This window comes from Nyctereutes procyonoides, unplaced genomic scaffold (genome assembly GCF_905146905.1).
Source record: "Nyctereutes procyonoides isolate TBG_1078 unplaced genomic scaffold, NYPRO_anot_genome, whole genome shotgun sequence".
Lineage (NCBI taxonomy): Eukaryota > Metazoa > Chordata > Mammalia > Carnivora > Canidae > Nyctereutes > Nyctereutes procyonoides.
The window spans coordinates 545,198-569,791 of record NW_026575052.1 but is presented as its reverse complement, the minus strand read 5'-3'; the positions used below and the strand labels follow the sequence as shown (position 1 = coordinate 569,791).

At 53.8% G+C, this 24,594-nt stretch overlaps 1 protein-coding gene across 1 annotated transcript; it reads left to right on the top strand.

Annotated features, from left to right (window-relative positions):
* The first annotated feature begins 1,331 nt into the window (after positions 1-1,331).
* EXOSC10 (exosome component 10) lies at positions 1,332-24,433 on the top strand. Its single transcript, XM_055331567.1, has 25 exons — positions 1,332-1,535; positions 2,713-2,849; positions 4,873-4,996; positions 6,247-6,351; positions 6,627-6,792; positions 6,949-7,063; positions 8,159-8,234; positions 8,439-8,549; positions 8,748-8,891; positions 9,409-9,599; positions 10,553-10,709; positions 10,863-11,011; positions 11,192-11,242; positions 11,868-11,979; positions 14,128-14,178; positions 14,336-14,414; positions 14,501-14,610; positions 16,288-16,383; positions 16,695-16,769; positions 18,091-18,178; positions 19,234-19,307; positions 19,891-20,062; positions 20,722-20,783; positions 21,450-21,523; positions 22,137-24,433. The coding sequence occupies exons 1-25, from the start codon at positions 1,359-1,361 to the stop codon at positions 22,165-22,167; spliced, it is 2,727 nt and encodes a 908-aa protein (XP_055187542.1). The 5' UTR covers positions 1,332-1,358; the 3' UTR covers positions 22,168-24,433.
* Positions 24,434-24,594: the final 161 nt, after the last annotated feature.

The following is a 24,594-nucleotide window of genomic DNA, read 5'->3' as shown; positions in this document are numbered from 1 at the left end:
CACCCTAGGACCCAGCAATTGCACTGCTAGGTATTTGCCCCAAAGATACAAAGGTGATCTGTAGGGGCACCTGCACCCCAGTGTTCACAGCAGCAGCGTCCACAGTAGCCGAACTATAGAGAGAGAGCCCGGACGTCCATCGTGATATCTTTTTTTTTTTTTTTTTTAAGGTTTTATCTATTTATTCTGGAGAAATACAGAGAGAGGCAGAGACACAGGCAGAGGGAGAAGCAGGCTCCACACGAGGAGCCCAAGGCGGGACTCAATCCCACGACCCCGTGATGAATGGATAAAAAAGATGTGATCTATACGTAGAGACAATGGAATATCACGCAGCCATCAAAAAAATCTTGCCATTTGCAATGACGTGGATGGAGCTAGAGAATATTATGCTAAGTGAGGTAAGTCCGAGAAGGATACGGTTCTCCAGGCTACGGCATCAGAACTCTTGGAAGCACCTAGAATTAAGGCTGTGGCGTCAAATCCCCGACTTTCGAATCTCAACCGCGCTCCACTGTAGCCACGTGTGACTCTGAACAAGTTCCTTGATCTGCGGATAACAGTATGAGGCGCCCGAAAGCTGGTTTTAAGGTTGAGCTAAGCCCCGGGAGGCACAGAGCACAGCCTGCCGGGTGGTGTAGGGCTGACCCAAGTGGAATAAGCTCACAAACACGTGCTGTTCAAATGACCCAGGCTAGTCTCTGTTGTGCTGGGTGCGGTGGGGTGCGTGGGGTCCGGGGGTGGAAGCACGTTCCCTGCAATCGGGTATCTTGGGGCGCCCGGGGGCTCCGGGGCTGAGCGGCAGCCTTCGGCCCAGGGCGTGACCCCGGGGTCCTGGGTTCGAGTCCCGCGTCGAGCTTCCCGCGTGGAGCCTGCTTCTCCCCCTGCCTCTCTCTCTGCTTCTCCGGAATAAATAGATAAAACCTTAAAAGAAAAAAAGAAAAAAAAGACCGTGAACAAGAGACGCGCGGCCGTTCACTGCGCGTCCGAAGCCCCGGAGTCCAGGGGGCCCAGCGCGGAGCTTCCCCGCCCGCGGCCGACGCTGCCTCCCTCGCAACAGAAGCTCCTCCCGGGTCCGCTCAACGCGCGAGGCCCCAGCAGGCGGCGCAGCACGTGCTCCCCGCGGTGTGGCCGGCGGGGCACGTCGGGCGCCCCCGCAGGCGGCCGCGACCCCGGCTGGGCCGCTAGGAACCGGGGAGCGGACAGGTGCGGGGGGGGCACTGGCCTTAGCAGGGCGGGAACGCGGCCCCCGGGCCCCGCCGCGCCCGGACCACGAGACGTGCGGCCCCGCGGTGGGGCCCGGGCCAACAACCGGCTCGCACGCCCCGCCGGCTCGGCTCCCGGAGCCCGCCCCGCACATGCGCAGTGGCGCCCGGCGCGGCGGCCTCGGCGCTCTCGCGAGACGAGCCGTCAGGCCGGGAAACATGGCGCCTCCCAGCCCGCGAGAGCCCGCGGCCCCGGCGGCCACGAGCGCGGCGCAGCCCGACGGGGAGATGGTGCTGCCGGGCTTCCCGGACGCGGACAGCTTCGTGAAGGTGAGCTCCGGGCCCGCGGGGGGCCCCAGCCGCGAGCGGGGGTCCACGGGCGGCTGCCGGCGCCCCCGCGGCCTCTCTGGGCGCAGATCGCACGCGGGCTCGGGGCGACCCGCTTCCCAGGGCGCCGCGCTCGTCCTCACGTCCGCGCCAAGCCGCGTGGGGGGTGGCGGGGGGGCTGCCGACCCGGGGCCCCGCGCCCCCGCGCCCCCGGCCGACCCTCGGCGCCAGCAGCGGGACGCGCGGGGCGGCGTCTCCCCCGGCCCCGCCCCCACCCCGTCGGCGCCCCCCGCCGCTCCGGCCCCGCCCCCAGCGCCCCCCGTCGGCGCCCTCTGGACCCGGCCCCGCCCCCAAGCGCCCGGCCCCGCCCCCACCGGCGCCCCCGCACCCCCGCCCCCAGCGCCTCCCGGCCCCGGCCCCGCCGGCGCCCCCCCACCCCCCCACCCCGCCCCCAGCGCCCCCCGTCGGCGCTCCCCGGCCCCGCCCCCAGCGCCCCCCGTCGGCGCCCTCTGGACCCGGCCCCGCCCCCAGCGCCTCCCGGCCCCGGCCCCGCCGGCGCCCCCCCACCCCCCCACCCCGCCCCCAGCGCCCCCCGCCGGCGCTCCCCGGCCCCGCCCCCAAGCGCCCCGGCCCCGCCCCCAAGCGCCCCGGCCCCGCCCCCGCCGGCGCCCCCCCACCCCAGCCCCCAGCGCCTCCCGGCCCCGGCCCCGCCGGCGCCCCCCCACCCCCCCACCCCGCCCCCAGCGCCCCCGTCGGCGCTCCCCGGCCCCGCCCCCAGCGTCCCCCGTCGGCGCCCTCTGGACCCGGCCCCGCCCCCAACGCCCCGGCCCCGCCGCCTGTCGGAGCTGCCCCGACTCCGGTCCCCGCGTCTCCGGGTGCGGGTGCGGGTGCGGGTGCGGGCGGCTCCGTCTGAGCCGCGCGCTGCTCCCCAAATACGGGCGGGCGGACCCGGCGCGCGCACCTCCCGCGCGCTCTTACTAGACCGGGAGCCCCCGCCTGGCTCTGCGGCGACGTCATCCTGCGTCACGGGCCGGCGCCCCGCCCCCCCCCCCCCCCCCCCCCCCCCCCCCCCCCCCCCCCCGAGCTGCCCGAGTGCAGCAGATCCTGAGAGATGCGAGTTAACGGGGGAGTGAACGGGGAGGGGGGTTCAAAGCTCGCTCGTTTCTCTGGGTTTTGACAGTTTGCTCTTGGGTCGGTGGTGGCAGTGACCAAGGCATCCGGGGGCCTGCCGCAGTTCGGTGATGAGTATGATTTCTACCGAAGTTTCCCTGGCTTCCAGGCATTTTGCGAGACACAGGGAGACAGGTTGCTCCACTGGTGAGTACTCCGTATCGTTTTCTCGTACTGACAGGTATGAGTACAGAAAAATAGGTGATTTCCCCGGAAATTGGTTTTCTCTTAACTGTATTGTTCTGTGCTGTGAAGAGCTATAGGGGCACCTGGGTGGCTCCGTTGGTCAAGTCTGACTCTTGATTTTGGCTCAGGCCGTGACCTCAAGGTCGTGCATTTGACCCTGGTGTCAGGCTCCACACTCAGCACAGAATCTGCTTTTCTCCCTCTGCTTCTGCCCCCCTCCTCCTGCGATCACACATGCTTGTACTCTCTCTCTCAAATAAATCTTTTTTAAAAAAAGAGCTTTGAGATATAAAAATGAGACAGTGGGCTGGCTTAGTGCAGCCTACGACTCTTAGGATTGAGTTCAAGCCCCTTGTTGGATGCAGAGAGTACTCAAGAAAAGTAAGATCTTTAAAAAATAAATTAGACAGTGTTGATTTGGTAGATGTTTTTTTATTTTGATTAGGGGAATGTTATTTGGTAAATTTTTTTGCTTGACTTTTAAAAAATATATTGCTGACACGGCCCCTGGGTGTGCTTAACAGACAGTTAAGCATCTGCCTTTAGCCCAGGCCATGATCCCGGGGTCCTGGGATTGAGTCCCCCTTCGGGCCCCCTGCTCAGAGGGGAGCCTGCTTCTCCCTCTTCCACTCTCCCTGCGTGTGTTCTTTCTCTCTTTCTCAAGTAAATAAATGAAATCTTTAAAAAAATAAGAATAATGAATATATTGGCTTTTACATCTATTTGTGGACGGTGAATTTTTGAGTTAATGATGGGACTTGAAAGCCTAAGCCAAGATTTCTCTCACACAGCTGCAGAGCCATGGGTATCAGCTTTTTAGTAAGTGTATGGGGACAGTACACGAATAGTGATTTCGTTTAACTGTTGCAGGACAGATTTAGAGCATCTGGGGGCCCCTGGGTGGCTCCGTGGTTGAGCGTCCGCCTCCGGCCCAGGGCATGACCCTTGGGGTCCTGGGATCGAGTCCCACATCGGGCTTCCCGCGTGGAGCCTGCTTCTCCCTCTGCCTGTGTCTCTGCCTCTCTCTGTGTCTCTCATGAATAAGTAGATAAAAATCTTAAAAAAAAAAATTAGAGCACCTATTTTAGATTTTGTGATAAAGCAATGAATGCAAAGCATATTATTTACATAGTATGATATATTTTTTAGAATTTGAAGGAAGCTTTGAGGTAATTTCTTCCACCCTTTCAATTAACAAAGAAAGGGAGTCTGAGTGAGATTTAGGGAATTGTCCAAGACCACACAACTAGCAATGCTTCTGCTGTGACCGTACAGGTTTTATTAGTTTGATCAAAAAGTATTTGGGGAGGTGCACAGTCAGTTAAGCCTCCACCTCTTTTTTTTTTTAATTTTTATTGGTGTTCAATTTACCAACATACAGAATAACACCCAGTGCTCATCCCGTCAAGTGTCCCCCTCAGTGCCCGACACCCATTCACCCCCACCCCCCGCCCTCCTCCCCCTCCACCACCCCTAGTTCGTTTCCCAGAGTGAGGAGTCTTTATGTTCTGGTCCCTTTCTGATATCTCCCACACATTTCTTCTCCCTTCCCTTATATTCCCTTTCACTATTATTCATATTCCCCAAATGAATGAGAACATACGCTCTTTGTCCTTCTCCGATTGACTTACTTCACTCAGCATAATACCCTCCAGGTCCATCCACGTTGAAGCAAATGGGGGGTATTTGTCGTTTCTAATAAGCCTCCACCTCTTGAATTTAGCTCAGGTCATGATGTCATGGTTGTGAGATCAAGCCCTGCGTTGGGCTTCACGATCAGTGAGGAGTCTGCTTCAGGTATTCTCTCTCCCTCCTCCTCTGCTCCTCCCCTCCTCTCTCTCATGCGCTCTCTCTCAAACAAATAAATAGAATCTTAAAAAAAATAGTGGGAGCAGTCTGAGCCCAGCCTTTCAAGCTTTCTCTCAGATTGGGAACAAATGGAATAAAGTATGTGAACTAACATTGGTTTTTCTGTCCTTCCTAGCATGAGTAGGGTAATGCAGTACCACGGGTGTCGAAGCAACATTAAGGACCGAAGTAAAGTGACAGAGTTGGAGGATAAGTTTGATTTACTAGTTGATACCAATGATGTCATTCTGGAAAGAGTGGTGAGTGTTTCATCTTACTCTTGAGATAATTAACAAATAGGGGCTCCTGGCTGGCTCAGTCAGAAGAACAGGTGACACTGGATCGCGGGGCTGTGAGTTTGAGCCCCACGTTGGGCATAGAGATTAATTAAAAATAAAAGCTTAAGAAAGAAAAGAAATGAAGAGCTTTTACAGTATTACAATATGGAAAGAAACCGGAACATCCGAGGAAATGACAAGTTTAGCATTTCTTGTTCCAACAACATTCCCTTCCTGACAGCTGGCTGCTTTTTCCCCAAAGAAAAAACTACAGTTGTCTTCAACTATCACCGCTCAGTGGAGGCCTGTTATAAATCTGTGTTCCAGATATGCAAATCCTATTGTATGGCAAGGGGAGAGGCCAACCAAAATATAGTCTTTTTTTTTTTTCCTGTTACCTACAATCTGCTAAACAGCCTGACTTGTGTGATTGGAAGGAAATGCGCATCATATGATCTAGCTGACTTCTACTGCCTCCTCTAACTCTACAGCAGAACATTATTTACAGAAATACGTAGAGATAATCCAAAATAAAGCTAACCCCCAACCATGTCGGTCCTGCAGACGTTTAAATCATGCTCTCCTGTCCCATGAAGTCATCTCTTCCACAGTCTAAATGCCCACAGGTCTTTCAGCGGTTTCTCATATTTTATGGTTTCAAGTCCTGCCATGTTACTCCTTGTGACCTGGACGCCCGAACCGATACCGCATGTCTGCTTCGATGGGACAGAGTAGATCAGGACACCCTCATTCTCACTCTGGGTACCAGCCTTTTGTGTTGAATAGCTACAGTCTAGGGTCTTTTTCATTCTTTTGGTGGGCCACATCACACTGTAAGTCACTTTTGCTTTGTCAGCCCCACCAAGAGCTGTAAAGGGAGTTGATCAGGGGTGGACAGTGGCCAGTTTCTGCCCCGTCTTTGAGCAAATAATGCTTTAATTACTTTGGATGACTCTCTCAGGTATATATGTGTGTGTGTATCTGCTAAACATATGTATATAATATAGATATAATTATTGATTAATTAAATATAATTAATATTTTATGTAATATATAATAAATATAATATAATATAATATAATATAATATAATGTAATATAATGTAATATAATGTAATATAATATAAAATGTTCTTACATGTCATTCTCTGAATCTGTTTCTTAAGAATTTTAGGTAATTAACTTGTTAACCCTGAAAGGAAGATGCTAAACTATTATGTCTTCTGCCCTTAGGGTATTTTACTGGATGAGGCATCAGGTGTGAATAAGAATCAACAGCCTGTCCTCCCGGCAGGACTGCAGGTTCCCAAAACAATAGTGTCCAGCTGGAACCGTAAGGTGAGGGCTTCTTTTCAGATTGGCTGGAGCTTCAGACGTCAGCTTTATAATAGGGCCTTTGCCTCTTCTGTTCTGATTTACTGGACACAGAAGTGGCCATTGCACAACTTGTTCCCATAAACAGACACGACCAACCTAATTACGTCTTGTCTCCTTTGTACCCCGCAACCTCACATACACATACTTTCTTAAATGAATGCCCGCAGAAGGCATAAGTGGGAATTTACTTTTCTAATTCATCAAGTTGCTATGTTATAAACTCCTTGTTGTCACAGGCAGGAGAATATAGCAAAAAAACAAAATCTGAAACTTTTCGGTTGCTTCATGCAAAAAACATCGTCCGGCCTCAGCTTAAATTCCGAGAAAAGATCGACAACTCCAACACTCCGTTTCTTCCCAAGATCTTCATCAAGCCCAATGCTCAGAAACCCCTCCCTCAGGGTAAGGCATGCAAACTCTGCCTAAGGACAGAGGAAAACCTCTCCCTCCCACCTTTCTGTCTTCGAAAAGAGCCAGTTAGCCACTCTGTGACGAGTTAAGATGTGAATGTTTTCACCTCTTTTTTGATGGTGGTGTTGTCACTGCTTGGGTCTCCAGCACTCTCGAAAGAAAGGAGAGAGCGCCCACAGGATCGTCCGGAGGACCTGGATGTCCCCCCTGCCCTGGCTGATTTCATCCATCAGCAGAGAACCCAGCAGGTGGAGCAGGACATGTAAGTATTTGCTGCTGGAACTTCCTGCTGTGGCTCCTGAACCTTTATGCCACATGCTCACTCGGTTTCATTTTTGTGAAATACATAAATGAAACAAAGAATCTGAGGAATGGGTGATTGCTATCCTTATCCTAATGTGGATCTCTTTGGTAAAACCTCCGGCTTGTGTTCATAGAGGGCCTGCACAAACGGTATCTTGGGTAACCCTCACTGCACCCCTGGGAAGCAGCCACGACACCCCCCCCCCCACTGTATAGAGGCAGAAACAAAACAAAGGGTGCTGACTTCCCATCCAACCAGAACTTGAAACCCCAAGTGTTCTTAAAACCGTCCTTCCTCCCCTGCCGCTCTGCCTTTCTTACCGGGTACGACTCATACAGTGAGGTAGGGGCCCGCTCATAAACTCAGCAAGGAAAAGGCATTTTTCACTGGCAGCATAAGCATCTTAAAAAAAAAAAAAAAAAAAGACAATTGCTTAACATAGACAAATGGACCTTGCACGAGGGAAAAAGACGGTAAGAACTTTGCTAGTGTTGGTCTTTTCCCCACGCAGAGCCAGAATCGGCCTGAGCAGCATTCCTTCGGGCACAGCTCTGCGCCTTGAGGCCACAGGCCAAGTGCTAAAGAAATATAGGTGATGAGAGGCAGCCCTGCCCTCAAGGAACTCAGACTTAGGATTTTTCTGCGAGTAGAGATGATAGAGGAACGGAAAAAAAAAAAAAAATAGCATTTGGCATCTGCCCCACTGAGATATCTCCCCCACCCTCTCTCACCATGGGTTGTGTTTTCCAGACCACAAGAAATTGCACATTGCATGTTTTTGTATCATCCGCAATGGCAGCCACGCAGTGTTTTTGAAATAGGAGCTCAAATCTTTATAGATGAGTAGAGTTTTAATGATCACATTATAAGCACGAACCAGTATGACCTTTTTTTTTTGATGCCCTTGAATTATTAAAATAATGGTGCTTTTTATAGCAAGAAAATGTCTTCACAATGGTCTCTCCTCCTTTGCTTTTACAAATTGGATTAAAGCATCGTTTCTCCTTGAATCACAGAATTCATCAAAAGGATTTCTCTTTTTGTTTTATTCAGGTTTGCACATCCTTACCAGTATGAACTAGATCACTTCACTCCTCCAGAGTCAGTCCTTCAAAAGCCACAACCCCAGGTCAGCACCCAAACTTGGCTTGTGGATGATATCCAAGTAGTCCAGGAAGAATCAAATCAGTGCAATTTTGGCTTTCCTTAAATAACTTTAAAGTAAAACGTTGCAACTTCGGATCATTTCTTGAATTCCTAATTCATTTTGTGCTTTAGTGAAGGATGATTCGTAACGTTCCTCTCTTTTTCTACCTGTGCTTTCATGCTCCAGTTGTACAGGCCTGTGGGAGAGACGCCCTGCCATTTTGTGTCCTCCCTGGACGAACTGGTGGAGCTTAATGAAAAGCTCTTGACTTGTCAAGAGTTCGCGGTAGACTTAGAGGTAAGTTGACCTTGAGTGAAATTTTACATTCTCTGTGGGCTCACTCCCACCGGAGGATCATAAAACTGAGACTAGCAGATGCGTGTTTTGGTAAAAATTAGTCATACAATTTTGCCTTTATAGCCGCCCTCCCGAAATCAGTAAAGGAAAGCCTGGTGTAATCATTTTTCCCTCTTCTCCCCTCTTTCTGGGTTTTAGCACCACTCATACAGGAGCTTCCTGGGGCTGACCTGCCTGATGCAAATCTCCACCCGAACAGAAGATTTCATTGTCGACACCCTGGAGCTTCGAAGCGACATGTACATCCTCAACGAGAGCCTCACAGACCCCACCATCGTTAAGGTCAGCCAGCCTTTTGTAGCTCATTTGTCTGTGCATGAGATTTAAGTGTTGCTCAGTTTACTGAATCATTATTTCAACACAGACCTGGTGAAGTTGAGAGAAATAATTGTAATTTCCTACTTTCCGGTCCCGCACGCTAAACTGCTTTTATTTCTAAGCCCCAATTAGAGCAGCTTAAGCTATAGCTCGTTACCACCCGGCGACACGTTACATCATGTTAATGACTACGGCAACGAGCCCGAGCCATCAGGATCCTTTGGACTTAATGACTATCCTTGTAGCTAGTAGAGCTGCCTCCTTAGAATCACTGGCTCTTGGCAGTTTCAGACGTTAAGAGTGTGCAGTTAGGAGTGCAGAAGGCCGTTGATCCAAATTAAAAGGATTTTTAAAACTGCACCCATCTTAATCCTCCTTCTGGCTTCTAATTCCAATGTTGTAATGACCTAGGGGCAGGGCTTGTTTCAGAGCACAGGGGCCTTGTACACATCGTGCCGCATGACTCCCGTTTTATCTTCAGGTCTTCCATGGTGCCGATTCAGACATAGAATGGCTACAGAAAGACTTCGGATTGTATGTAGTGAACATGTTTGACACCCATCAGGCAGCGCGCCTGCTTAACCTGGGCCGGCACTCCCTGGACCATCTGCTCAAACTCTACTGCAGTGTGGAATCGAACAAGCAGTATCAGCTGGCCGACTGGAGAATACGGTGTGTGCTTGGTGGGGAAGTGTGGCCGGCAGCGGGAAGCGTGGGTGCTCACCAGCCTCTCGGCCCCACGGACCTATGCGCAGGCTGTGACGTTTAGCTGAATCTTGAGTTGAATGTCGCTAGTCTTTCCTGCAGCTGTTTTCAGCGACATAAGCACAACTGGAAGTTTTAGGGTGACCGTGTGGAGTGTGTGCTGGGCTATCACACCGTGCTTCGCCCAGACCGTGGTTGGAAGAGGCGTGGCTTGTCAGTATTTATGTCCCTGCTAGTCTCTGGTTTGACACTCGGATCCCTAGTGGACAGATGGGGGTGTGTGTGGTGATCTCCCAGAGGTCCGAGAGAATTCTAAGGTACATAGGTGATTGCACCTTGTGATGAGTGCTTAAGAGCATGATGTTCCCGCGACACTTTCTGGAGTTTGGGCTCCACTCGATCACTGTCAGGTGGCTAGCTTCCTCCCCGAGGTTGCAGCTGTTGTACGAAGAAGCCACTCAACTTCCCTCCAGGTCCGCACGCCAGAATTTCTAAAGAGAATCTGATAAAGCGGAAATAGAAAATGAAAATTGACAGAAGTCTAAACGCCAGCCCCTGTTACCGAGCCATTGTCACATGCCAAGCACTGAGCTAAGAGCTTCAGGGCTGTCGTGCTGGGTGGTCCCACAGCAGCCTGTGAAGTGCCTTTCGTTCCGCAGGTGAGGCAGCTGAGCCCAGAGAGCTTAAGTGACTTGTCCAAGGACAGGTGTGCAGAGCTGAGGTTCAAACTCAGGATGGCAGGGCCTCCCTTTTCAGCCACATTGTTATCCTGCTGCCCTCTCTTCCCTGCTGTGAAAACAATGGCTTGTCACATTAGATGGAGGATATATTGATATACCCGTACCATTGGCTGTGCTATCAAAGGGATCATTACGTCGCTGCTCCTCGCAGCAAAATAATTTCCTTTGTTGCAATTCTAGACCTCTGCCTGAGGAAATGCTCAACTACGCCCGAGATGACACCCATTACCTGCTTTACATTTATGATAAAATGAGGCTGGAGCTGTGGGAGCGAGGCAACGAGCAGCCTGTCCAGCTGCAGGTGGTGTGGCAGCGCAGCAGGGACATCTGCCTCAAGGTACAGCCTGGCCGGCCACGGCCTCTCTGTCTCTGACTGGGGCCTCGTTCTTTGCTCTGGTCTTTACATTCCTGAAAAGAGCCAAGTGTTTTGAAGAGCCCAGGGCACAAGCCTGATGCCCATTGATCTTGAATGTCCTGTACTATTTTACAGAAATTCGTCAAGCCTCTCTTCACGGATGAGTCCTACCTTGAACTATACAGGAAGCAGAAAAAGCATCTCAACATACAGCAGTTGACGGCCTTTCAGCTGCTGTTTGCCTGGAGGGATAAAACAGCTCGTAGGGAAGATGAAAGTTACGGGTAAGGGATTAGACATTCTCTTAATATCTGCTCCTAGACCGAGCAGCTCGGGTAACAAGGAAATAAAAAGGCCTTTTTTCTTTTCGCCATGAAAGTTGGTTACGTTTTCCCTCGGGTTGTAGCCTTTAATGGGGTTTTCTGGCGGAATTTAACGTGATCCCACTGTGTGTTTTGTTCTAGATACGTACTGCCAAACCACATGATGCTAAAGATAGCTGAAGAACTGCCCAAGTGAGCCTGAGAACTGGTAGCTATGTCCCGACTTTCTCAGCGGACAGATTTTATCCTTCAGAATCAGTTTCTCTGATAGTTCTTACCTCAAGGCTGTTGACTCAGAGAAGATTAGTGCTCTAAGGAAGTCCAAGGAATGTAGAATTTTGCCCTCTGGCTACCCTGTAGGAACTAAACCTGAGCTGCAGCCATTTCAGTGGTTATGCCTCAGATGGGGTTCAGTGTAAATCTGAGCCTCCAGCTCAGAGAGGAAAGGATCTCAGAGTCTCTGAGCTGTAATTTGTTCCAAACCAAGACATCTTAACGATTGTGAATGCTTTTTGGTGTTAATGGAACAATAACCAAAGAATCTAAATTCGTGATCTTCTGTTGACCCCGTTGCAGCACCATGTAGAGCTATGGGGCTCCTCTCCAGCTCTCCCTGCTAGCCGGAGGCGAACGGCAAGAGGTGTCTACTCCAAGCTTGGTGCAGTAAAGCTCACCTAGAAGCCGCTCGCCCAGGCTGCCCTGATAAGAATGTGTTTCCCGGGTCTTCATCTTAGTTGTCGCTCTCTGTTCTCGTCTGGAAACCTCAGGGGACCATGTCCCTAAATGACGAGTTGAATGTGTTCTTTCCTGTCTTCAGGGAACCTCAGGGTATCATAGCTTGCTGTAACCCTGTTCCACCTCTTGTGCGGCAGCAGATCAATGAGATGCATCTTTTAATCCAGCAGGCTCGAGAGATGCCCCTGCTCAAGGTAAGAAGCTTTGCTGCTAAAGGTTCCAGGTCGACAGGCCTGTTCTCTCTGCTGGCACCTGTGGTCTTCTCCATACACGATCTGGTCTCCATTCTAAAAAACCCCGAGAAAATCATAGGGGTTAGGAAAGGCAGTGGACATGTCTTCTTCTTTTTTAATCTTTAAAGATAAAAAAATAAAAATAAAAAATAAAAATCTTTAAAGATTTTATTTATTCATTTGAGAGAGAGCACAGGCAGTGGGAGGAGCAGAGGGAGAGGGAGAAGCAGATTCTCCACTGAGCAGGGAGCCTGATGCGGGTCTTGATCCAGAGACCCTGAGATGATGACCTGAGCTGAAAGCAGATACTTAGCCAACTGAGCCACCCAGGCACCCTGACGTGTCTTCTTCATGATGGTCAAAAGCTAAATGTACTCATTACTTTTTTTTTTTAAAGATTTCTTTTATTTACTTATTTTAGAAAAGAATGTACGCGGGTGCACACCATCGAGGAGAATGGGCAGAGGGAAAGGGAAAGAGAATCTCAAGCAAACTGCACTGAGCCTGGTGCCTGACATGGGGCTCAGTCTCACGACCTGGAAGTCATGATCTGAGCTGAAGTCAAGTCTGGTTGCTTAACTGACTGAGCCACCCAGGCGCCCCATTCCTGCTTGTTTATGATCTTATCTTCTTATCTTCGATAATCCATCACCAAGTAAAGTCTAACGACTAGGCCAGTTAGCTATCCTTTGGAGGCAGTTAATCTGGTGGAATAAAATGGATTGGGGGTCACAGCGCCTGGCTGGTTCACGCAGAAAGGCTGTGCCCCTTGGTCTTGGGGTGAGGAGTCTGAGCTCCACGCTGGGTGTAGAGGTTACTAAAGTAAACTCGAGGGGCATCTGTGTGGCTCTGTCAGATAAGTGTCCAACTCTTGATTCTGGCTTAGGTCATGATCTCAGGGTCGTGAGATTGAGCCCCACGTTGGGCTCTGCTCTCAGCAAGGAGTCAGCTTCTCTCTCTCTCTCTCTCTCTCTCTCTCTCTCTCTCCCTCCCTCCCTCTCTCCCCTTCCTCTCTCCCTCCCCTTACCCCCTTCCTGCTCCCACTCTGTCTCACTCTAAAATAAATAGTTAAAAAACAAAACAAAAACAACCTTCAAAAAAAGAGTGGAGTGGGGTCTCAGTACCAGGAGCATGTTTTGGAAGCTCTGATGTAAAATGATAAGGCCCCATGAGTTTGGTGGTCATGGAAATTGAAAGGAAAAGAAAGACACGAGAAGCACTATCAGAAGAAGGGTTAATGTGACTTAGAAACAGACGTGAAAGTTGCTGCTGGTTTTTTGAGTACTTTGCAAAGTACTCCAGAGCGTTCTCTGAACGGCAAGCAGATTGGAGGATGATAGGAAGTGGAGTCAAAGACAACCCACTCCCAACATAAAGCCTAGGTGGCTGGGAAGATAGGGCCTTGGCTAGAAACGGGGAATTCAGGAAGAGCTAAGTTTATGAAGGAGATGCTGAGCTTCCGCAGGCTTGGGTGAAGGCAGGCTGTGCAGCTCAAAGTCCACGCACGCACGGTGCACAGGTGCGAACAGCAGCCTGGGCGCACACGCGCACCTCTGGGGATGGGACTACGTGCTCGGATAGATTTGCATGCTTCAGTTTGAATTTGGGGGGACAGTTTTTTATTGTGTTGCCCCGGTGGTGATATTGGTCTATAATAAATCGTATTAGCAGTTTTTTGAGAGATTATGAATCCAGAAAGACTTAAATCAGTTCCTTTAGGGCGATAAAGAAGAAACTCAGGATATACACATTTCAGTCTTCGTGTTAACGTTGCTTTAAAAAAAAAAAAAAGATTTCTTTTATTCACTCTACAGTTTGGGCAAGTAAAGAGAGAAGCCCTGGTTTCTAGAGGAGACTCTCTTTCAAGCTCTCAGAAATCTGCACTGGGTCTTGTGATAGAGACATTCTTTCTTTCATTCTTTGATTCAACAAGTAATTGCTGAGCACTACGTGGTTATAGTGCCAGGCGCTGTAAGGGATGAAGGACGGCATAACGTCTGCGGGCTCTTGCAAGGCGCGTCCGGTGGAGGGACGCAGTCTGTGCTGGGGAAATGTGGTCGCCGCGTCTAGGCACCACCTTTCCTCAGATGCTCTTTTGTTTTTCCCCAGTCCGAAGTCTCAAGTGGCGTGAAGAAGAGCGGCCCACTGCCCGGTCCCGAGGTAGAGCGCTGTGTCTGTCGTCTCTGTTCCGGGGGAGGACACTGGTCGGCACCAGGGCGGGATGAGCCCCCTGTCAGAGCCAGCCCCCGGCCGTGCAGCAGAGCTGCCGCACGCTTGCACGTCTTTCACGAGGCCTTTGGGTTTCTTTTTGCTGCAGAGATTGGAGAATGTTCTCTTTGGACCTCACGACTGCTCCCACGCCTCTTCGGACGGCTACCCTATGATGCCAAGCAACGGTAATGTAGAGGTCTCTGGAATGTCCCGGAAACCGCCTCACGCACTCTCCACGAGGCTTTGACTGTACTGACTTCCATCCCTCTAGGGCCTGTGCCAGCGCAGAAACAGGCAAGCCTCTTCCCTGAGCGAAGAGAAGAGGAGGCCCTGCCAGATACCGGATGCCTCATCGCCACTGCGGTCATCACACTATTTAACGTGAGTGCTAGGAGATGGCGGTGAGGTGACGCAGACCCGTAGGCAGTTACTGGGTTTATCAAACAGGCTGTCTGCCCGGCCTGCTGCATCTGCATTTGAGATTAACGCCAGAAGTAAAGGCCAGCAGCAGTGGGAACAGCCATGGGGACAGATCTGCCAGTGGTCCATGAGAGGCAGGTGGAGGGTTGTCTCAGGAGAAGAAACCCCCGAAGAAGGGTTGACATCTGGACGCTGGCTAATGCCTAGTCGGGAGGAGGGCGTGGGCTGCGGTGACATAGAGGCAGGACCTTCCCTTCCGGCTGCAGGGAAGGCACAGCCCATCCTCAGCCCCTGCTCAACGGGGCCGCGCCTCCCTTTACAAGACAAGTCAGCACCTTCTACACGTGCTCAGGCTGAAAAAGAGGAGGCTTTGAAAAGCATTTCTGTACAGCGCGGCTGAGTAGGGACAGTGAAGAGCAAGATACGAAGGCGCCAGCACGTGGGTAGAAATGTGTTTCCCATCCCAAAGAGGGGCTGCGTCATGGTAGACAGTGGCCCCGTCTGGTCCGGGAGCGCGTGTGGCCAACCTGGGCCCAGCTTATGCTCCTGCACTCGGCAGCGGGTGGTGACGGAGCCGTCCCGGTCTGTCCTACCCAGCAGGTGTCTGTCTTGTTTCTGCCAGGGCTTGAACTACGGGCTCCCTACAAGAGGAGGACCAGGGTGCAGTTGTTGGTCAAGATGGGTGGATACTAAAATGACCAGCTTGAAAGGAAAATGCACAGATAAAACTCTGAATAGTGCAAACAACAGATGTGCTAAAGGAAAAATCACAATTTCTGAAAAGAAAGAGAAGCAAGCGTACGATCTGTATGGATAAAGACGAGTATCCAGCTTAGCACGTGTTCACGGGAGAAACAGCTGGTGGTTCAGTAGGTGCCAGGATCACAGGTCACAGCTGGTCCATCGTGCCAGAGCGCGGGGCCACAGCCAGAAAGGCAAAATGCCACCTGCAAAGTGTACTCCCCGAGAGTTAACTTTTTTTCCCCACTTAATCCCACACATTTAGATTGGGTCTTGCTTCGGTAATTCCTGAGCAGAGAAGTCCGGGAGCTTTAACTGGGCCAACGAGGTGACTCGGCAGCTAAAGATACGAGCATGAGCTTTGGGCTGCGTGAGCATGGGAGCGCTGTGCTTGGGTGTCCTGTGCTGTGTGGCAGGACTGTCGCCACGGAGAAAGCAGAAGGAAAGCACGTTCTGAACCCAGTTGGAAGCAACACCCGGTTGCCTGATTTTACTGATTCCCCATAATGGTTTCTGATTTTTAACTTGCAAGTGTCTGCTTACAACCTCAAGTTCTAGAGCCACCCAGACCTGGTTTCAGTCTTCATCCTGCCCTGTTGGCTCTCAGGCTCTGCAAGACATAACCACGCTGCGCCTCAGTTTCCTCATCTGTAAGATGGGGAGAATAATACCACATACCTCATATGTTGTAAGGGCACCCTGAGAATTCGCTGGCTCAATAAATGTGTTAGGACGCCCTCCTGCGTGCTGGCCCACGCTGCTGGAGGGCCCCCCGCGTGGGAGAGGCCCGAAGAGTAGCGGTTGTTCTGCTGCCGCCACGAGGATTCTGCGGCTTGCGTCGTAAAGCCACACGGCGGTCGCGGTGATAAGTTGGTCCCTTTCTGCCCGTCCCTGCAGGAACCCAGTGCTGAAGAGAGCGGGAAGAGCCCGTTGACAGTTGCACAGAAGAAAGCCCAGAACATAATGGAGTCCTTCGAAAATCCGTTTAAGATGGTAAGGGAGCGCTGTGTGTGTCCGGGGCTGACGGGAGGCCCAGCCTTCTGCGGCTCGTAGGGCCTCCTGCCCGGAAAAGAGGCCAGGAGTCCTGGAGAGGGAGCTTCTGAGCCCGGCGTGTCGGTTGCGCCTGGTGTCCGGGTTGGGATGGAGTCGGGGTCCTCTAAGACGAGAGCTGCAAGGACACCTCTCGGGTGCCCGGGAGCCGTGGCCGGGCCGACGCACAGACCAGGCGTCCCACGTGCAGCCCACAGGAAACCCCGTCCGGGGCCCGCGCGCCTTTCAGTGACTGTTTCCTTCCATTCCTCCAGTTCCTGCCCTCCCTCGAACACCGCGCTCACGTTTCTCAGGCAGCAAAGTTTGATCCTTCGTCAAAGATCTACGAAGTAAGTGGATTTGTCACCCTTTCCGAGAGGGACTTTCTAAGACGAGGGGACTCCTTAATCATCTGAACCAGGTCTCTGTTAAGCCCATCCTGAACCTCCTGAAAAGGAATACAAGACGCTTCATGTATAAATATAGAGAGACATATATAAGCAGTGTTTCTTTTTTTACTTTAAAGATTTTATTTATTCATGAGAGACACAGGGAGACGCACAGACACAGGCTGAGGGAGACGCAGGCTCCCCGCAGGGAGCCCAACACGGGACTCGATCTCGGGACCCCAGGATCACAGCCTGGGCCAAAGATGGTTGCTCAACCGCTGAGCCACCCGGGTGTCCCGATAATGTTTTGAGAGAGCGGGGCCAGAACTTTATTCTGATTTTCAGAAGCATTTGGGAACCTGAACGGGCCTTTGGTTTTTGTGTTTGGCTTTTAATTGGAGTTTAGCCTACGTGCGGTAGGCGGTCCGTGTTGGGCGTACCGCTGGACGTTCGAGCGTTACTTAGGGCTCTCACAGGTGACAGCTTACGTTTTAAAACACTCTGTCTTCTGTTGTTGGTTTGTCTTTAACAGCACTCTAAGAATAAGGAAGCCCCTTCCCCGGAGCCCCATGAGATGTTCCTGGGAGCCCGCGTGTTAATCGTTAGCCTTCCTGCGGGAAGTGCCTGCCCGGGTCGGGTCGGTGGGGCCTGGCTCCCGCTGCCCGGCGCTCTCCTTAGGCAGCAAGTGCAGGCGGCACCGCACGGGCCTCCCCCTCCCTCCCGTCGCTGGTGTTAGGCTGTTGTCTTTAGCGGTGGGGAGTCCAGTGGATTTTTTGCCTCCTTTCTCCCCCGCTGGCTGTGGCCCGCTCCCAGGCACACCTTCCCACGCCAGCTGTCGTATCTGTGAGATGCCTTCTAACACCGCAGCCACGTGAGGTATCCCGGCAGCACTCTCGCCCTGAGGAGTCCTGCCTTGGAGCCCAGCTCTACCGTCTGCTAACCGTGTCCCGTCAGAACGTAGCTTCTCAGAGCCTGTTTCCGTCTCAAAGTGGGGGTGACGATAATGCCTTGTTCCCGGGGTCATAGAAGGGATTGGATGAGAGGATGAGCAGGAAGGCGTCCGGCCCTGTGCCGGGAATACTGTGGTGCTTTGTCCTCTTGATCAGTATTTTATAAAAGCCAGCGTGAGATTCTATTTTTTGTGTCCTCAGACTTGGAATCTGTGACTTGGAGTGTGCGTGGCTGCTAGGTTAGCACGCCCGGCATCGCCTCATTAAAAAAATAAAGCATTCCTGGGTGGCTGAGTTTTGGAGTGTTTTTGTTTTGTTTGTTTTCATTGTAGATCAGCAACCGTTGGAAGCTGGCAAGCCAGGTACAGGCACACAAAGAATCTAAAGAAACTGCCAAGGAGAAGGCAGCGGAGCAAACAGGTAGCTCTCGATTTCTTGCGACTGAGCCCATCGGAGTGTCTGTCGGAGGACGGGCCTCGTACATCCTTCTGCTTGTTCCACAAAGTGCCGGCGGGACAGGGGGCGAAGCACAGCCCCTGCCCACCCCGTGCGCTGGCCTCTTCCTGGGGGATAGGGTCAGGGACCCGTGGTGTTCGTTCCCCAGATGGCGCTTCCGCAGGGAGCGGGGTAGGAAGTGCTCGGGGTGGGCATGAGGCCCTGTGGCTGCTTCCACGTGGTGTTTACAGAAGCGGGTCTGATAATGTGACAGTCGCAAGGACCGCGGCTTCTAGGGGAAGAGTGCTCCGTCCTGTTGGCCCACCGAGTGTAAGGCCTGTGGTGGCTCCTCGCCGGGCGTGCGCAGAGGGTGCCCCGGAGGACAGCGTGGCTGCGGGGGGCACGGGACCCGGTGCCGGGACGCGGCCTGTACTCTGAGCGGGTTGGGAAGCTGTGGAGGGTTTGAGCGGAGCAGTGACAGGCACTGAGCTTCAGAAAGCCCCTTGGGGACCGTGGAGGGTCTAGCAAAGAGGGCGAGGGCGGGAGGCCAGGTGCTAGGTGCTCTGTTGTGCAGCGTGGTAGCAGAGGTGGTGAGAGGTGGCCCGAAGCCGATGGGCCCCATGGTGACACTGACAGCGCGTGAGGACCGATTGGCGTGTGGCCCAGGGGAGGGAGGGGCAGCCGCGGGGGCCAGAAGGGCTGGTCCTGAGCCACTAGACGGGGTGGCCGGCCGCAGAGTGAGCGCGCACAAGAGCCCGCTGGGGAAATGGTTTTGTTCTGGTCCTTGGTGTGTTTTGGTTGCCGCCCCTCTGAGAGGTCCTCGGAGAGGCACCACCGGGCTGGCCGTGTCCGGTTTGGGTTCCCGGGGGGGGGGGGGGGGGGGGGGGCAGGTGAACGGCCGGGCCGAGGGTGGGATGAGCCGCCAGGCGGCTGTCCTCCGGGGGCTGTGCAGGGGGTGGGGCGGGGGGGTGCCCCGGCTAGGTGAGGGGGGAGGCTTGGCTGCTGGGGGCCGCAGCTCCATGGACCCTGCTCTCTTGCAGCCGCCCGGGACCAGGCCAAGGAAGAGTACAGAGCGACCGCGGAGCAGGCCGTGTCTGTCCGACAGCAGGCTGCCGTACGTGCTGGCTCCTCTGCTTTCTCTTTTGAGAAAGGAGTTGCCCCTGGTCCTGGTCAGGATTTCCCCCACGCACCGGGAGGGCTTGCCCTGCACTTCAAAATAACGCTTATTCGTCTTTCTAGCTCCTCTTGGTTATCAGTCGGTGCCTCCTCATTCCCCTCAAAAAAGATTACATCCGAACTCCTCTTAGGTGATTTGTTTTGCTGGATTTACAGTAAATAGACCGTCCCCCTGACTCTGGTAGGAGACAAGGGACCGACGCTCGTTAGTGGCCAAGCCTGTTGTGCGTCCCGCTCTGCCCCGCATGTGTTCCATTCTCCACCACCCTCGAGCCCCCGGATTGCGTAGCCCCTGCCTGTCAATGACCTGGTGCCCTTCTCCCGCGAGGAGCTTGTCCCACCTGGCACCAGCCCCGCCCAGCTCGGCCGCCAGAACCCTCTCCCTGTCCGCGAGCCCGCGGGTGCCGGCACGGCGGGCGGGTGACCCCCTAGTGGTGCACAGGCCTGGGGGCTCGCAGGCCTGTCCGCAGCCTGTCCCTCCACGCCCGTGCTTCCTTCCCGTGGTGTGTTCCCACCTACAGCTAGAAAGTGCCGCCAAGAAGAGGGAGCGAACCACAAGTGACCCGAGGACCACAGAACAGAAACAAGAGAAGAAACGACTCAAAACTGCTAAGAAGCCCAAAGACCCAGATCCACCAGAAAAAGATTTCACCCCTTACGACTACAGCAAGTCGGACTTCAAGGCTTTTGCTGGTGAGGCCGGGACTGGTGCCCTTCAAGGAGTGTCGGGCCGTGGGGGGGGGGGGGGGGGGAGCTGGGAGTGAAGACGGCAGCACCGGAGCAGCCCAGGGCAGGCAGGGCTCACCAGGGCTCGCACCGTCCAGGGAAAGCGGGGCCGGACAGAAGGCACCGCCCATGGCGCCCTGCGCTGGAGCTGAGTCACCGTGGCCACCCTGGTAGTCGAGCAAGGTGCCGTCCTTTCCAGTAGTGACTCCATGTGTCCTCACGGTAGCTTGAGCCCAGAAACGCGTTTTCTCAGACAAACACGGCAGAGAGTTACCTGAAGAAACCTGATGCCCGGGAGGTGCTCCGTGGTCCCTTAGCCCTGAGTCCACCCACCTTGGAGGAGCCCCTGTCTGGAAGACAGGGAGGGCAGGGCAGGACTGTGTCTCGGGGCCCCGTGACTGCCAGTGGCACGGAATGGCCGGCGTGCAGGGACCAGCACGGACGTCCTTGGAGTAAGAGGAGCTGGCGCTTTAGCACCTGCCCTGCATGGAGACAGACCCGTGACAGACGAGCCTGCTGTAGGGACTCCCTCCGGGACGGAGCACGCGACACGTGATCCGCGTCAGCCTAAGTCCCTCGCAGTCGGCCTCGCTGCGCTCACTGGTATCGCCTCTCTTACCTTCCAGGAAACAGCAAATCCAAACCTTCTTCCCAGTTTGATCCAAATAAGCAGACCCAGCCCGGCAAGGTAAGAAATATGCCCGACACGTACAATTAAGGACGTCGTGTATGTCAGCTGTGCGTTGCCTAAAAATTCAGAAACAAAATACAAGTTGCCACTAAAGAGAAAAGAAACCCGTCCGTGAGAATTGCCACCTGCTCGCGTGCCCGCGGTGCTTTTCCCCTCTTCCTCTGCCGGCAAGACGGCGGCCCGGCCAGCAGCCCTCTCCCTCTGCACATCCTTTCCCTCCCCTCACCTCTCCCCAGTACACGCAATACCCGTCAGCGATCCCAGCAATCAAAGAAACCTGAAGAGGCTGTGAAGGCGGGTGTGAGTTTGCAGGGCTGGTTTCTGTTTGCTCCCGCGGGAATTACAGCTGCAGGCCACACACCCTTGTCCGGGCGCCCGCACAAGCCTGCATCTGCCCCCGTGGGCGTTGGTGCCGGTCGGAGCCAAGCGTGGCCGCAGGTTTGGCTTGCGGAGGCTGAGGCGTGCGTGGAGCCGTCCTGTTCGCAGTAGTAGCTCCTCCTGACGGCCCAGCCTTCAGAAGCGCCCAGAAACGTCCATTTGCGAGAAAACCGGTCACACCGGTGGCGCCGGAGTCTTGGATGGGCCAGCTGGGCGCATGAGTGTTTCCTGTGTGTCCTGTGGTCAGGTTGTCACTGGGCCCAAATGGCTTTTTATCTTTTTCAGAAATGCGCCGCACCCAAAAAACTTAAACAGTCGGGAAACAAAAGCATGTCCTTTCCAACCGGAAAGTCAGACAGGTACGTGGTCGAGGCCAGCGCGGCCCCGCGAACCCAGATGCCCCTCTGTCACTCTGGAAGCCGGGGCAGGCGGAGGGGAGGGCCCGGCCGAGTGGCACCCCGACCGTCGCCGCGTCCCAGGACGCAGACCCCGTCACTCACTGCCTATAACCGTACCGCTTCCCGGGTCGCCTCGAAGCACGTAGGCTCAGAGCTTTCCCAGCCCTGCCTGTTTCTGAGGAATGAAGGGAAAACTCCGTAAGTAAATGCGGGTTGTCATTTAAGAATATTTCCATTAAAAACATGAAACCCACCTCCTCGGGGCAAAGCCTGGAGTCCAGGACTCACCCCTAGGGTGTGGCCTGCGGAGGAGGGAAACTGCCCTTAGATCTGTTGGCGCAGCCCGGCTCCGGGGCCCCAGGGCACTTCCCCAGCGCACTGCACTCCGTCCCCGGGCGTGGGGGTCACGCCGCCGCCCAGCCCCGTTCTGCGGGAGCCCCGAACACACCATGCCTCCGCCTCCGCCTCCGCCGGTTGTGGGTTAGTAAGGTTTGCGGCACTTTGTAAACGAGCCGAGAATAAGCCTCCAGCCAAACTGGAAGACGTGACTCTTGTTTTCCCACTGTCTCTGCAGGGGTTTCAGGCACAGTTGGCCAAAGAGATAGTGTTGGAGGAGACCCTTGGAATTCCCCAGCGGACCGCAAGCACCAAATGGGGGTGCTGGTTTTGTACAGACTCATTTTTAAGCCATTAAAGATAATTCTTACTGGAAGAAGGGGGATTCCTGACTTTTCCTTTGCTGCCACCACAGTCCCGGCAGGAGAGGACAGACCCCACCCTGTTCAGGTCACCGTCTTCAGTTGCCTGTGGGTAAGTGTGCCCTTGAGGACGCTGCGATCTCTGGAGAAATCCAGGGTCTCAGAAGGGCGCGTCCACGAGGCGGGAGCACGAACTCTCCATTGTCAGGACGTCAGGGCGGCCTGTCACGTGCCTTCAGGTCCTGCCAGTGAAGCCACAAGGTACAAACACCCCAGAGGATTTCCTGGTGGAGCTCTAGAGCCGGCTGTGGCCTCCAGAGGGCCGGCTCTCCTCCCCGTTCCTGTCTCGCTCCCTTCTGCTTTCAACATTGTTTCTCCCAACTAAAAAAGTAATAGCACATTCGCTGTAGGAAATGAGGAAAAGAGAAGAACCGCGTCATCTGTGATCCCACCACACCGAGGGCAGCGTTCACACTCTGGTGTCAGTGCTTTGTGCCACGTGTATTTTCATTTCTGAACTCGGGTGTATGTTTCTACAGGTTTTCACTTTCCAAGGTTCTATCTTTTCTCATCCCAAAATTCACTCCAGCCCCACCACCATTTTTGAGCACGTAGGTTTCCATTTTGGTATCCTTCGTAGTAACGTGGCACGGAGCTCGTTCAGAATTCCATTTGATTTTAACCCTGGGAGGGCTATTGAAGCCAGAAAGCACAAGATGATGCCATTAGTTTTGTTTTCACAGACACTTAACGTATTTTCTTAGAAGCTTTTCTCACAGATGAGTGAGAGGGCTGGCTGTGCGTGCAGTAGCCTGGGGGGCATGGATCCCGACGTCGCCCTGCTGCCAGCGAGCAGCCCAGGCCCAACACGGGCTGAAGTTTGGACCAGTTAGGACTAGAATGGTTGCAACGGACAGAAAAGCCAGACTCTCGGTGACTTAGCAAAGCAGATGCTTTCCTTCTCTCTTCAGTCTCAGTCCAGAGCTAGTGTGGCCGCTGGCAGTTCCCACTCTGGCTCTTGTTCCATTTCTGTCTTCACCTGGAACCCGGGGCACCCACCTCATGGGCTAGGTAGCTGGCCTAGCTCCGTCCATCACATCCACATTCCATTCAGCTGGAAGGAAGGAAGGAGGAGATGCACACCTGGTCTCCCTTTTAAAGGATGCAGCCCGGGCGGCACAGCAGTTTAGCACCGCCTTCGGCCCAGGGCCTGACCCTGGAGTCCCGGGATCGAGTCCCACGTCGGGCTCCCTGCATGGAGCCTGCTTCTCCCTCTGCCTGTGTCTCTGCCTCTCTCTGTGTGTGTCTCTCATGAATAAATAAAGAAAATCTTTAAAAAAAAAAAAAAAAAAGGATGCAGCCCGTTTGCACTTCCGTGGGCCGGCACATAGTCACGTACCAGGCAGAGGCTGCTGGGAAAGTCATTTCAGTGTCCATGAGCCCCTCTGGGTCCAGAGTTCTGGTACAGAATTTGGAGAGAAGAGACATGAGGAACAATAAGCCGTCTGCCCCAAAATGGCAGAGTCCCTGCTAGAATTAAAAAAAAAAAAAAAAAAAAGGACAGATGGGAATTTATAAGAGTGAAAAATGGTTTTCTCCTGCGGATGGCCTGAGGAGACTTCATGAAAGGTCCGTCTGGGTTGGACCTTGATGAGCAGGGGAGAAAATCCAGAGGACCTTGTCATTACTGCCACTCAAGAGTGTGGACTCTGCCAGGGGATGGCGGCACGGGGGCCCCGGGAGCCGGGCTGCGCACGCTGTGCCCTTGGCAGAACTCGGAGAGCCTCCAGAGTGGGGCCGGCCGTGTGCCCCGGGCCCTGCTGAGCAGCCCAGGTGGGCTTAGCCCTGGCCGGAGGTGACACAACCGCAAGGAGACAGCGTGTTCCGTTTCTCACAGAGGGAAGGGGGTTCTTTGTCCTTAGTTGTTGGTTTCTTCTCCCTGAAGATTTTATTTATTTATTCACAACAGACACAGAGAGAGAGGAGCAGGCTCCCTGCGGGAGCCCGATACGGGACTCGATCCCGGGACCCCAGGATCACGCCCTGGTTCTCTCAGCTCAACTGCTGAGCCACCAGGCGCCCCATTCTCTGTCCTTTGTTTGGAATTTGCCCTTACTCGTTTTGTCTCCGTGGCAGTGTTTTGTGTTTGTTTTATAAAAAGATGGGAGCCATAGACAGTGCTAGTTGAGGCCTTTCTAAATGTCTTTCCTTGCGAAAGGAAGAGTTGGCAAACTGAGGTCGGTCCCCAGACGGGTCTTGGAAATGTTACTGGCCCCTGAAGCCCGAAGCCCAGGACGGCTGAGCCACGGGATGGAGACAAGAGCCTTGGGGACG